General features: G+C 39.1%; 1 protein-coding gene across 3 annotated transcripts in view; it reads left to right on the top strand.

Moving 5' to 3' along the window:
• The window catches only part of LOC124146378 (glutamate receptor ionotropic, NMDA 2B-like), a 140,405-nt gene that overhangs the window by 118,293 nt on the left and 8,473 nt on the right, over positions 1 to 13,639 (top strand). For all 3 annotated transcript variants that reach the window (XM_048392189.1, XM_046516644.2, XM_046516643.2), the window contains exons 11-15: positions 4,902 to 5,027; positions 6,616 to 6,836; positions 8,519 to 8,679; positions 10,376 to 10,557; positions 12,880 to 13,115. In XM_048392189.1, coding sequence (XP_048248146.1) covers positions 4,902 to 5,027; positions 6,616 to 6,836; positions 8,519 to 8,679; positions 10,376 to 10,557; positions 12,880 to 13,115 — 926 coding nt within the window. The remainder of the gene's footprint in view (positions 1 to 4,901; positions 5,028 to 6,615; positions 6,837 to 8,518; positions 8,680 to 10,375; positions 10,558 to 12,879; positions 13,116 to 13,639) is intronic.

The raw sequence follows: 13,639 nt of genomic DNA, 5'->3' as shown, positions 1-13,639 counted from the left end.
TCTTATATCGGGCACACGGGTGGCCCAGTCGTCTAAGGCGCCGCGATTCGCTGTGCAGAGTTGCGTCCCTTGGGCACGCCAGAAACCTGCGATTGTGGGTCCGAATCCCGGTTCGCCCCAATTATGTTTCTAGGTTTGTCAGCACCATACCCGTGCTCGTGGGTTTCACCGAGGTGGTAAACGTCTTAGACCTGCATCACTTCGGGCTTTACTCCCACATTAAGCTCGCACGCCATGATATAACTGGAATAATGTTAAAAGCGGCGTTAAACCCAACTCACTCACTTCCTCACTCACATCTTATATCAGAGAAATGTTATAAATTGTAAATGGGTCGTGTCGTTCACATTGACTTGGTTTTGTGTATTCGTAAACATATTTGTGCTACGGTAACAGCGGCATCGTGTTGGACGATTGTATGCATATTTATGCTGACGACTATTTGCAAATGTCCTTACACAATGGTGCAACATAACCAGCGTGGAGAAAAATATAATTATCAAATTTTAGTGCATGTAAGATAATAGCAAAACACCTCGCAATGACGTCGATAGAATGAATCACTCCCAAGGCCCTTCCCTTCAGAAAAATGTTGATGATGACGAAAGCCTTGGACGAGGGATGAGATGATGTTTGGCTGCCTGTGATTTTTAGCCTGTCGTGTCGTGATGCCACGATAACGCTTTATTTTCATTACATTCCCTGCGAAATGTATTAGCCGGACTGGCATGTCTATCATGACTTTTTCTGAAGCGCTTTGATTGAAAGTGTTGAGAGAAAAATCATATGTGCCGAAATATTGCTGTCATTATGAGGAAGAGTGTGTAATACTCTTTTTACATAAATAATACGCTGATGGTAATGCGATCAGCAGCAAAACTGGCCTGAAAATATGTCACCTCCCAGTTCCTTATAATTCCCTTATCATTTGCAGTAACTCCTACTTTTTATAAACGGACAAACCCATAGAGAATTAACGCTTTCTAAAACATATTTATATTCATATCATGACTGACAGATGCACCTTATTGCGATGATGACCGTAAGCCATTACTATTCGCGTGAAATTGGCACATATCTAGCTGGGTGTTTGCACCTCGGAAAGGACTGTTTGGGTTGGCTTGATATTCGAATCCTCCATCAGAGAATTGATGGCAACTAGACTAAATTTAAAACGTGAAGCCAGAGAATAACCGATCTCGATTTCCACGAAACAGATTACATTGGGCGTAAAAGGCGAAATAGCAGGGTAAGGACCACAAGTGCGATCAACAAGCTGTGATACTTTAAACTCCCATGGTCCCGAATGACAAAAAACCTTGTCAACAGCAACAGCTGTTTTGCCCACATCTTTTTAATCTCTAAGTGTCGATTTCGCCAAAGGATCATGTTTGATTGCCAAAGCTTGAAATGTCTTTTCTTGCAAACATATACAGATTATTTATGGTATTCTGAACATGAGTGCGTTCTTTAACTGAAACATAATATTTTAAGTTGATCGAAAGTCTGATGCCTATTTCACAGCAAATACAAGATACATGTGTTTTAGGTAGACATGTGGAGGACATTTCCAAATTTGACACATGAGTGTAACTCCCTATTTTTGTCTTGCACGATATCCCGTGTTTTATTCAGGTGAACAATTAACTTGCCTTTGCATGTGTTTGTGACCCCGATGAGGCAGGATACACTCACTTTTTCGCGAACACCTTGTATCATCACTATTTGACAATGATTCATAAACACATGCTCAATGACATGATATAGTCGGGATCGTACAATCGACTCTGCTTTTGGCAGAGATTTCGTAAGAATGTGAGAAGGGTTTAATCGCTTTTATTGCAATAACTAACGTTTTAGCTAACTAAGATTTGAGAATCTAGTAGCATAGCATGCACAGCCTATGTTGGATACTCACTTATTCAATTATTGTTTATTTAATATATTTGGTGAATATACACAAAACTACCGTGCGAAGCTTTTAATCAGTCGATGCAAATAATAGGGCAATATATCTCCATGGATAGACGAATCAATACATGGATCATGTCAATCAACAAGCTCTAAACCTACTCTGAACTAAATGAACCATATGCGTATAACAATATCGTAATATTAAATTGTCACCATTCTCTTTCAATTTAACGCCAAACTATAAATCTATAAACATCACACATTTAATAAAGTCTGATAATTATGATTTATGAGATATGTGCCTGGCAATTATTACATATCAACGCAAGATACAATAATTTGAAAAAAATATCAGTGCAGCCTACGGTTCCACGATATAACCTGCTTAACGTGGCATCATCTCACATTCAGCATTGTTGCTCAGTCACACTAATCTCTTCTTCCTATGCGGAAGCTTCTAATGCCCATTAAGCCATGTTTAAGTTTGCAGCGATAACTCCACAAATTCTATCATTATTTGGTGTCGCAGGCAAGTATTTACGAAGCCAAGACACCGTCCCTGTCCTCGAACCCGTTTTTACTTGCGACTGATGATTAACGTAGGAAGCTGAAGAAGTCCAACAAAAGTTGGTATTGATTAAAGAATGAAACTGTAGCGCCCTGATCCGGACAGAGTTTATCTCTTTACAAGCAATGGACGTTCTTTTAAATTCTGATTCAGGGAAGCCCGACGTCGTTTAGATGAAGGCTTTTGCCTCGCAGTAAATGATTTTTTATCCTTGTGCAATAATGACATCCCTGGTTCCTTTGTTTGATGTTGGTTATTTGATAATTGGTTGAGGATGCGAAAGGGGTAACATATAAAAACTCTCATGTGAGCGATATGATGCGAATTCCTGTTCTAATAATTAAATATTGTCGTGACTACAAAGTTATAAGTGGAATTTTGAGAACAAACTTTCGCCCTTCGGGGAAGACTTCAGCAAGTCCTAGCAATATTTCCCTGGTTAATAGAAGTTTGTAGCAAGCCTGTTTCCTTTATCCTTTTGACAGGATGTCTTTCTCGAGTCGGATAGAGATTGTTTTGGAGAAATGCCAATATTATAAAACTTTCTTTATAGTGTCCTGTCAATGGCGCAGAATCAAATACGTATAAATATGTCAGTTTCTGGTTCTATTATGACGAATCTGTTGATTGTTCTGTTGACAATGTCATTCTTGGATGGAAGTCACAAGCAGTCGTGAATTCTTCATTCAGATAGAATAAATGAATTTGCTTATTGCATTTCGAGAAATAAACCTTTCAAATCCGCTTGATAGCGACACTATCACTCCACAGAATTGTGAAAGTGTTCTGAGAAGTGTACTTACTCGTAGACGTTTTAAGTCGCCCAAGTCGATATGTTGGTTTATGTGTAGGTATAAAGGTCAGGCCAGCAAGCCCGGCATTCCCTGAAGATCCTAATTACTGTACTTACTCTCCGTTGTGGGGGGTCTATAAAGTCATTTAGTTCTCTGCAGTTAACATATTGATATTTAGTATGCTATTATATGAATATATCTCTTCATTAAGTCAAATATATCAGCCGGAAAGGCCGAAATGGATATGTGTGGACGTGTATGGCCAAGTTCATTATGTTACATTATGTGTAGCCAGGAAACTTGTTTAGTTTCATTATTTCCTATGTTCTAAATAGTTCACTGTAAAGATGGGATAATTGTTTCTATTATTTTATTCATCAGTAATATAACATAATAGGGACCTACGATTAGGCCTTTAGATATACGAGACGTTGAGAAGTTCTCTCAATTTGTAGATTAAGAACTTCAAATTATGAGTAAACCTGTGCGCAAACTATCCGATTCAAGTTGAGCGTAAAAGGATAAATCATTCATAGACACATTTGGTACTTGGACCATGTTCTATTAGACATTTTTACATGTAAAATTCACAGTATTTCTAAAAAATAAATATTTAATGGTCCAATGGAAAAGAATAGACTTACGTATTCCTATTACATAAAATGATTCGATAATGATTTTTGCAATATCTATTAAAATTCTCATGACACCAAATAAAATATAATCAAATATCAATTCCTTAACCAGAAATGATGTTTTTAGCACTGAACGTGAAATAAATAACGGCTTAATACTTGACATTAACATATTTTTGTAAAAGTCAAGTTATTGGCAATGGACATAGCCCCGAATTGTCAGTTTATCTTCAAAGACACACTTTTTAACATGGGTTACGGTTCCAGTGAGTCTACATAATGCTGGAGATTAGGTTACATTGATGGGTGATTTGTAGTAACTGTACATGCAACTATATTTCTTGCAGGTAGTATTAGAATATGATATTTAGGGGTAGTGCCCTGTTATTCAATTACCAATCTCTGAAACAGGAACCAAGGTAGGAGATGGTTAATGACAGATTGCAGTAGGTACATTGTGGGCGGTCGGGTAGCCTAGTGGTTAAAGCGTTCGCTCGTCACGCCGAAGAACTGGGTTCGATTCCCGACATGGGTACAATGTGTGAAGCCAATTTCTGATGTCCCCCGCCGTGATATTGCTGGAATATTGCTAAAAGCGGCGTAAAACCGTACTCACTCACTCACTCACTCAGTAGGTACATTGTCAACTGCAGATATTAAATGGACTACGGCAGATAAACTGTAAATGATAGATTGTAATTGGTTGATTGTCATGGGTAGGTGGTGGATATTGTACATGACAGATGTTAAATGGCAATGCATAACAAATTGTAGATAGCACATTGCAGAATGTGGATTGTATATTTAAGACGGTTAGTGGTATACGGTAAATGGTTTTTGTTGGTAAATGGTAGATGGCAGAAGGTAAATGATAGATGGTAGATTATACATGGTAGATAGTAAAGGGCAGATGATGGAGAACAGTAGACTTTAAAAAGGGTGAAGCTTCTCTTCCATTACATTCATCCTAAACTTGAATATTTTTTTCAGAACCGTACGACTATCCATCTTGGTGTCTTATACTGGTGTTCAGCGTCCATGCGACCGGGGCCTCCATCTTCATCTTCGAGTGGCTCAGTCCCTATGGCTTGGATCAGGGGAAAACACCCTTGAGAGGTAACTAAGGTAAATCTTGGTGTCAGAGCTTTATCAAAGGTAATGAGAGCAAAGAGGAGACACGGACCAACACAGAGCGGCTTTTCAATGACCCACTTGAAACCTGGCTGTCGCTAATGAGGCGCAGAAAAACATGGACCAAGAGGGATGTGGAGCAGCTTCAATTACTATAGTTTTGTGTGTACGGTTACAGTGAGAATTACCAACCTTGGTCGGCAGATAAAGCCAGGAGATGGAGGGCGGCTCAAGAGGGATTCCCGGCACTCAAGGGGGAACAATCAATCCTATGTCAGACGGTTAGACAACGTAGCCGGCCGTGACTGCTGACGGCAACCATCGTCGCCGGCAGAGAGACAGGAGAGGCTGGATCTGCTTCTACGATTGAGGAGTCTGTGATTGATTATTGCTGTGTTAGTCCAGCTCTGCCAAATATTGGAATCTCTTAACAAAGGCCCATCAACATAGTTCTAACATTACAGAGAGATTTATCATGAATGTTAGATGATTTGATGGGATAAGAAAATAAGAAGAACTGTATGGACAGGCCCATATATGTTATGTACCAATTGCTGCTGAAAGGATTAGTATGACATTTTCACTCAGTTAAGTAGATAAAAGAGCAGCATTTAGTGCCAATGTTCTCAGTAATTCACAATATTCGGATAAATCACGTCTGTTTATGTAACAAATGTATGATATGTTATACCTTTTCCTTGCAAGATATTCATTATTACTGTTTTTTATTGGTAAAAGTTTGGGACACATTTAAGGGTGAGTAGATGCTTCAATACGCCGGGTCAAGGTGACGCTGTCATGAAGTAAAGCCGTTCGATTTTCAATGTTTAAAAGAATGTCTTAGTGAACATGCTAAGTGATATAATCTGGGTTTGAGGGCTTCTTCTTCACAGCACAATGATTAATAGTTGTGAAGGAGACACAGTTGATTATATTCATAAGCCCTTATGACGTTCCCTTGGTTTCAAGTCTAAGCATATCCTTCAATACATGATAGTCATAACCTTATAACTCAGGATGTCTTCAAACTTGACGTGGATTTGTTATCTTACTCCAGTTCTAGATATGGTCTTGCAATTACATGATACGCCTTCTTTGAAGGTTTCAAAAGGAAATATGCCCCTGAAAGTGAAAATATCCTGACAAACGGGACAGGTCGTTCTGTGAAATCTTAATTAACTTGGGCACTATGTTAGAATAGTCAGTTGTTTTTTCCACATTCCCTTCGAGGACAGGTCGTTCTTTGAAATCTTTATTACCTTGGGCACTGTGTTTGATCACAGTCAGTTGTTGTTGTTTTCCACATTCCCGACGAGTTCATCGTGTGTAGAAGGGGCATTCGGTACGGCTTTCAATGAAAACATGTACAATAGCATATGATACACATGTGAGTTAAACACTAACCCCCTTTATCTAGAAAGACTGATATTTTCAAAAAGAATAAGTGTGGGTTAGAATAAACCTTGTTCTGAACATCTGCCCTCGTGTAATTTGTGGCTAAGGTTGCAATTTATAACCACCACAGCGGAATATGTAAAAATGCTTTAATCGCTTTAATCCTACTATATTCCAGACCACAAGTTCTCTCTATTCCGGTCGTTCTGGCTAATATGGGCCATGTTGTTCAGTGCCGCGGTGTCTACAGACACTCCAAGGGGCGTCTCCAGCAGGTTCCTTTCCAATTTGTGGGCTCTGTTTGCTCTTGTGTTCCTGGCCAGCTACACTGCCAACCTGGCAGCCTTCATGATCACCAAGGAGCAGTACTATGACCTCAGTGGCATTAAAGATTGGAGGGTACGTAGTAGTAATCAGGTACCTCTGTAAGGCATACATGTATAAAACAAGTCCATGAAGACAATTTAGAGAGGACAAATCTTATGATAGGTTTTAGTCATGTTCAAGTGCCTGACAAGCATTATTCATAATTTCAAAGTTACCAGTAGAGTCATGTGGCAACATCACTTTTCAAAGTTCAAGAGAACCTCTAATTATAAGCAAATCCGTGACCAAAGAAGCTTTCATCATATGTTCTTAATGTCTGTACCTACTATCTTCGGGAAACCAGCTTGTGACAAAAACCTACCCATGTTCAAATTATGATGTTTTGAAAAGCTTCCAAATCAGCTATCTGACGCATTGAGCCTTGTCTCTGCATTTAGAGCCCAAACTATGCCAAAGTCTAAATCACATCTATGTGAACACATCTGATAACTCTATTACAATAATGGCTTTTCTCATTTCTTTATTCATAAAGGGCCCTTGTCACAGAAGACAGTGTTCCTACATATTGCAAGTTTTGGTAATTGTGCATATATACAGAAAGCTATTCCATACTGTTAAATGTATGATCAGACATGCATGTGCGTTAAACTATGTTTCAATGTACACTAGTGTAACAGTGCAACTGTGCGTGTTTTTACTGATCATTTACACAAATGTCAGATTAGTTCATAGTAACAACCGACAGAGTCTGGACACAACTGAATAAGGGATTTATACCAGAATGCCTATGATCAGTTATGACTGAAAACGAGAAGAGGGCTTAACAAAATGCCTCAAAGCAACTGAACAGGGACGTAATCCCAGCTACTATGATCTTAGGGAACATATAATCGGATATTAAATCAAACATCATTCAAGAATTTACATACTTTTTAAGAGAATTTATTTCTTATAACGAACAACAAAAAGAACATAACTCTTTTTTAAACCCATAAATGTATCTGTAAAGTTTTACTTTATTTTATAAGTATTGTTTCATCCGTGTATTTTTTCCTTTTTGTCGTTTCAACTTTTTTTGCCATAACATTACGTGAAATATCCGTTTTAAATCCCCTAATGGCGTCATTGATGTAAAGTATCCCTTTCCTGAAGGTCTTATTCAGATTGTCATGGTAACTGTCAATGTCGATATACATTCAGATATAACTGTTGAAGAGCATTTATATTTAAATAGTATATTAATAGTGCAGTTGCACTGAAGTTTTAGTAGCTTCGGCAGCTGTGTTTGGTGATGCTGCCTCTTTCGGTTCAAGATTTTCGATTTGTTTTTATCACACTTAATACTTTTTAGGCTGTGCATTTGCTTCAGTAATTGACAATACAACATTAGATTAAAAATGAGAAAGAATGCTTCATTTCAAAACGGAAGCAAAATAATGTTTCCACAAATGTAATGTCAAAGTGCCTACTGTGAATGCTTCCAAACTGTCGGCTTGGAATTAGAGTGAATTTGTGAACTGCCATAGTGGCTCCATCCAAGACTTGTCTTGGTCAGCGGGGAGCGGCGAATGGCATGTAAAATACGGATTTGACAGACATCAGAGCCAAATGTCTCTTGACATCCCCGATGGCGTCATTGGCACAAAAAAAACAGCCGTAAACTCAGACATGTTATTGCTAGCGATGAGCTGCAAAAACGTAACTCAAGATTGCTCATAGTGTTTTGCTTATTTTTTTCCCTTCGTCTTTGACAGCTACGAAACCCGCATCACACGAAGCCGCCATTTAAATTTGCTACTGTGCCGAATGGTAGCACTGATCTGAACATGAGGAAGAATTATGCTGAGATGCACGAATATATGAAGAAATATAACAGACCGACCGTCCAGCAAGGGATAGCAGCACTGAAGAAACAGTAAGAATGAAAATTAAACATGTCATGGTTGATAAATGCACTGGGGCCTGAAGTGTGAAGTTGGCGTGAGGTTTAACCAACGCCGCTTTGAACAAAGAGTATTCAAGTTATTTTACGTTGTGCCGTCTTAATGTCGGAGCACCGTTTTAGACATGTAGTGAAACCCGCGCACAGGTATGGTGCTAAGAAACTAAGGATCATAATAGGGCTGAACTTGGGATTCGAACCCATGATCATCAGATCCTGGCATTTTAAGGGACGCTAAACAAACTCCATCAAATTGCATGTGGGCCAACCGTGCCCCATCCTACACTCCATGTATCAACGTGTGTATGTCTGTGTAAAGATTTATAAAGCAGAGTTTGACAACATGTTTATGCGGAAATGTGATGGCAATCAGTTTGGTCTTATCTGTCACTGACCATGACTTTAACACACGTGAGTTTAGGTTTACAAATGTTGATTGCATTTACTTTGGCATATTCAGTTTACACTGACACATCATAGTCGAAGTGTTGTTTTTTTCTCGAGATTGCCACTTAATCAGTACGATACTTTTTTGTTGCCATATAAGTAAGGAAACAAAATGAACAATAACGATGTCGCTTGTTTAAATATTTAAAGAAGTGTTGTTTTCAAATCCACAATCGTCCCAAATCTTCATATTCGTTACACCAGTTTTTATCTCAACCCTGTTAGGAACACGGGTGTCCAAGTCGTCTGAGGCGCGGCAATTCGAGTGACGTCTCTTATGCTTTGCAAGAAACCTATGTTAATGGGTTAGCATCCAAGATTCACCCTGATTTTGTTGCTTGGTTTGTCAGCACCATACCCGAGTTTGAGGCTTTCAGCACGTGATAAACCTCTGCGACCTGCATCACTTGTGGCTTTCCTTCCACATCAAGCTGACATGCAGTGATATAACTAAAATACCCTAACGGTCAAAGTTGTGTTGAACCAAACTCACGCACTCATTCTTACCATGAGCGTTTTATAAAGGGGATTTCAAAATGATGCTGTGTACTTAATCACGAGATAATTTTGGAGTTAATAACATTTTGCCTTACGAAAACCTTATCTCTTTCACTGTCGTTTGTCTAAGTATAGGTTAAATGTGGACAAACGTTAAGGTCCAATGTAAAGTTACTGACGCTGTTGAAAGTTCAATAATCCGGACCGTACCTTTCCCAGTAAAGTCGTCAAGATTTACACGTTTCTAGAGTATCGAAACATGCCGAGTTCTATTGGTGTAAATAGAAAAGACACACCAAACCAGATCGTTCGAAAGGACTAACGAGGTTTTTCTTGTACACAGTGGATGCTATTCAAAATAAACATATCGTTTCAGTAAATATGCGATCGTGTCACTGGATTGTCGGGTTCATCACTTGATGGTCGAGACTTGTTTGGTTACAGGCAGCTGCCACAAGGCAGGAGTACTGCTATGTGGTGTCAGGCAACAAGCAACACTTACTTTTTAATGCAAAATGTGTGAATGGCGTTTGCTACCCAATGGGCAGAAAATGCTTACCCTTTTTCGAACACCTGGTGTCATCACTGATTTTCAGTAATCCATTCATATAATTTGCCTTTTACGCTCAATAGAACATGTTTCGGTGGATAATCGAGACTGATTATTCTCTGGTGTTGATGTTGTATATTATATTCACTGTTCATGACGACATCGTCTTTCCAGGGAAATCCAGGCATTCATATACGACGCCACGGTGCTGGAGTACTATGTCGGAAGGGACGACGTCTGTAAGCTGATAGTTGTTGGAGACTGGTACGCTACAACCGGGTACGCCATCGGTCTCCCGAAGGGGTCTCCCTGGTTGGATAAGATCAACACTGTTCTACTGAAAATGCAAGATACGGGTAAGTTCTTGTTACATAATTGGTTGCTTCTGGTCATATTATTAAGGTCGCCATGGCCTGCGCAAATGCCTTTTCGCATTCTTGTGTTATCAAAAGATTGCTATTACAACAGTGTGTCGAAATGGGGCCGTTGGGTTGACGTGTCCGCTCGTGACACCTAAGCCCAATGGGATACTTGGTTACATTGTGTGAATGCGGTTTTGTGTTCTCCGCCTCACCCATACTCACACACTTAATCATTATGAAAAATGCTTAAGCGGTTGAGTCAAATTGAATATACATATATATGTATGCACTAATAACATGAGGGTTAAAACCATTAGAGAAATTGCCGAAAATGAGACTATTAAATGATCGTACATGCTGTCCAAAAGATCAACTTAAATTTAGAATTCAGTGGTCATGTCTTCCAAAAGCATTACATTTTACCTTTGATCAAAATTTGACAGGATAGGCATTTGACCAGCTATGTGTGAAATTGAACCCTATTACAATGGGAAGGATGTTGGTATAATCGGACCTTTAGGATATATAATTATTCCGGTTACGTTAAACAAAAGGTTACATTGTTTAACGAATGGAATAATAAGAAGGCTAGGCTGTAGAAATAGATGCATAAATAGTTATTGAGTACATGGCCGGAAGGAGATAAGTCGTGTAATAACTATTTAGTCAGTAATGCCATACGTTACAGTCTAAACAGGTTATCATTACCATCACTAATAGGACCACTTCTTGACATATATTGCAATAGGTTGATGCTGTGGAATCCGGTTATGACAATAACTCAGATTCCCACCATTGCCAAAATACATTACTCAACGATATCCTGCAGCTTAAACTGAATTGATTGTGGTTGATGATAATTTAATGCGGTCAGCGAGGGAGGATTTGTCGTAAATCGGGGAACACAAACAATCCTACAGCAGTAGCAAAGTCATTTGTTTGCAGCCTGCAGACTTTCATTGAGAGGCACCGGCTAACGTCTCTATCCCCATAAACGACAACCAATATTCCAATACGGACCGACCGGACCGATACGTTGTGCAAACAGTCAGTGTTACCGAGTGCATTCACAATGTCGTGTTTCTTTCAACACCGTTTCTTCTTTATGCAGCGAGCTTTTCCGTACCATTTAACAGCATACCAAAGCTAAGCGATCTGTTGCATTCACATTGCCATATCTTTTTGCTACATGTACACACAATTCTTTCCTCATACATTTTTAACAAGTAACGCTCCCCACCAGGAATAATTAATGTCTTTTTATTTTGACAAATCCTTTAGTTTTGTGCAGTGTTGTGTACAAGACTCCCAATGGAGTGTTGAGTAGTTTGGGTTTTAGATCCAAGGTTGGTGCCAAGTGAGAAAGTTTTCAGACAGTTCTCTTCCGATAAATGTTGATAATTTGACGCAATGGTCTATGTTATGGCGTGACTTTCCAGCCTCACGAGGAAGCCCAACTGGACCAAGCTCGCCTTGCTGCTTCTTCTGAGGCTAATATGGCCCTTCCCTTGAGAGGGAGCTCACGAAAACAGGCGATATGTTAACAAATAGGTCCCCTGGGCCACTGTTAAGACATTAGCTTTGAAAGCACCGACTTTTTTCACCTCAGCAAGTACGGCGAGTACATTGGGAAGAATTCGACCTTGCGAGATAACTAAGACTTAGGTTACTCGTCTGTATTCAGAACACATAACTTGCATGTGTTTATGATGAGTAGGGCAGGACGCATCACAACTTGATAATGATTTACGTGTAGTGTGAATAGTACAATGGACGATGCTTTCAACAGATTTCTCATGGTTATGAAACGGGTTCTGACGCTTCTAAATCTATTTTCCCTTAGTAAATATTTTACAGCCGTCAGAAAGTCAGGCAATTGATACCAATAAATGGTACAATCTGGTTAATATTTGGATCTATGTGACCATGTCATATTGGCGTGATGATCTGTGAACAGATCTCACATAACTTATATAAGTTCAGTGGATAACTGGGGAAAGAAAAATTGAGATTGTTAACAAGCGAGCGCTGTCTAATATGGTTTTGTGTTCTGAATGGCTAACAAAATATATTGGGATTATATCCAATAGGCATAGAAAATAAATTATTACGTCTGTCGAACCTAACTAAACGAGGTATCGATGCTGACTATAATATCTAGACTTACAATCGATGTACTACCATCGGGTCATGGGTCGTTTCGAAACTTAAAATGTTCGATCATGTTATCTGTATACCTAACAGATGTCGTTGTCGACATGGCGTTGACGCTTTTATAGCCATGGCCGGAATAAAACGGCTTTGCTTATATTTCAGGTGAAGTTGAAAAACTGCATAAGTTCTGGCTTTCTGGTGCATGCAAGAAGAAAAAACAGAAAGGCGTATCGAGCCACACCCTTGGCATTCTAAACTTCACCAGCGCCTTCATTCTACTTGGCGGCGGCATGGTGCTTGGCGCAATTTTACTTCTGGCAGAACATCTTTACTTCCGGTTCGGCCGGAAGAGCCTACGGAAGTGGGACAAGTGCGGTTGTTGCTCACTCGTCAGTTTGGTACGTGTTCACTGCATTTATTTTTTCAAACTTACTCCATTTTTTAATATGTTTTAAATTCAATTGCTATGTTATGGTGATTCCTCGTGAATGTGATCATGAACTAACGAAAATTAGTTCTTAACCCTGAGAATTCGCTTTTTAGATTATGTCTTGTTTTTAATTAATTATCTCCTTGCATGCATGTGATGTCTTCGTTACAACCGGTTTGGTATTTCACGCCGTAATTTGCAACTTCTGTTGAATGACACTTCCATTAATTTAGATGTATTTTTTTTTCAAATGAATGACAACACCAAACCCACACGCTTGAGATTTCATTTACGAAATACTATAATTAAGAAATACGGATACGTCTATTTCTTCAACATTCGCCTACATCAACTATTTTTCAATTATGTATCATATATGTATCTTTTGCGGGTCCCCAGTAAACAGTAATTGAAATACGCTTCATTTTCACAGATCAAGCAACTCACAAAGAATTTCGAAACCCTTCCTATCTTATAATTTAACAGTTTTTT

This window comes from Haliotis rufescens, unplaced genomic scaffold, assembly GCF_023055435.1.
Source record: "Haliotis rufescens isolate VD_foot unplaced genomic scaffold, xgHalRufe1.0.p SCAF_11, whole genome shotgun sequence".
Classification (NCBI taxonomy): Eukaryota; Metazoa; Mollusca; class Gastropoda; order Lepetellida; family Haliotidae; genus Haliotis; species Haliotis rufescens.
Note: the sequence above shows the minus strand (reverse complement) of the source record. Positions and strands in the feature narration are given on the sequence as shown.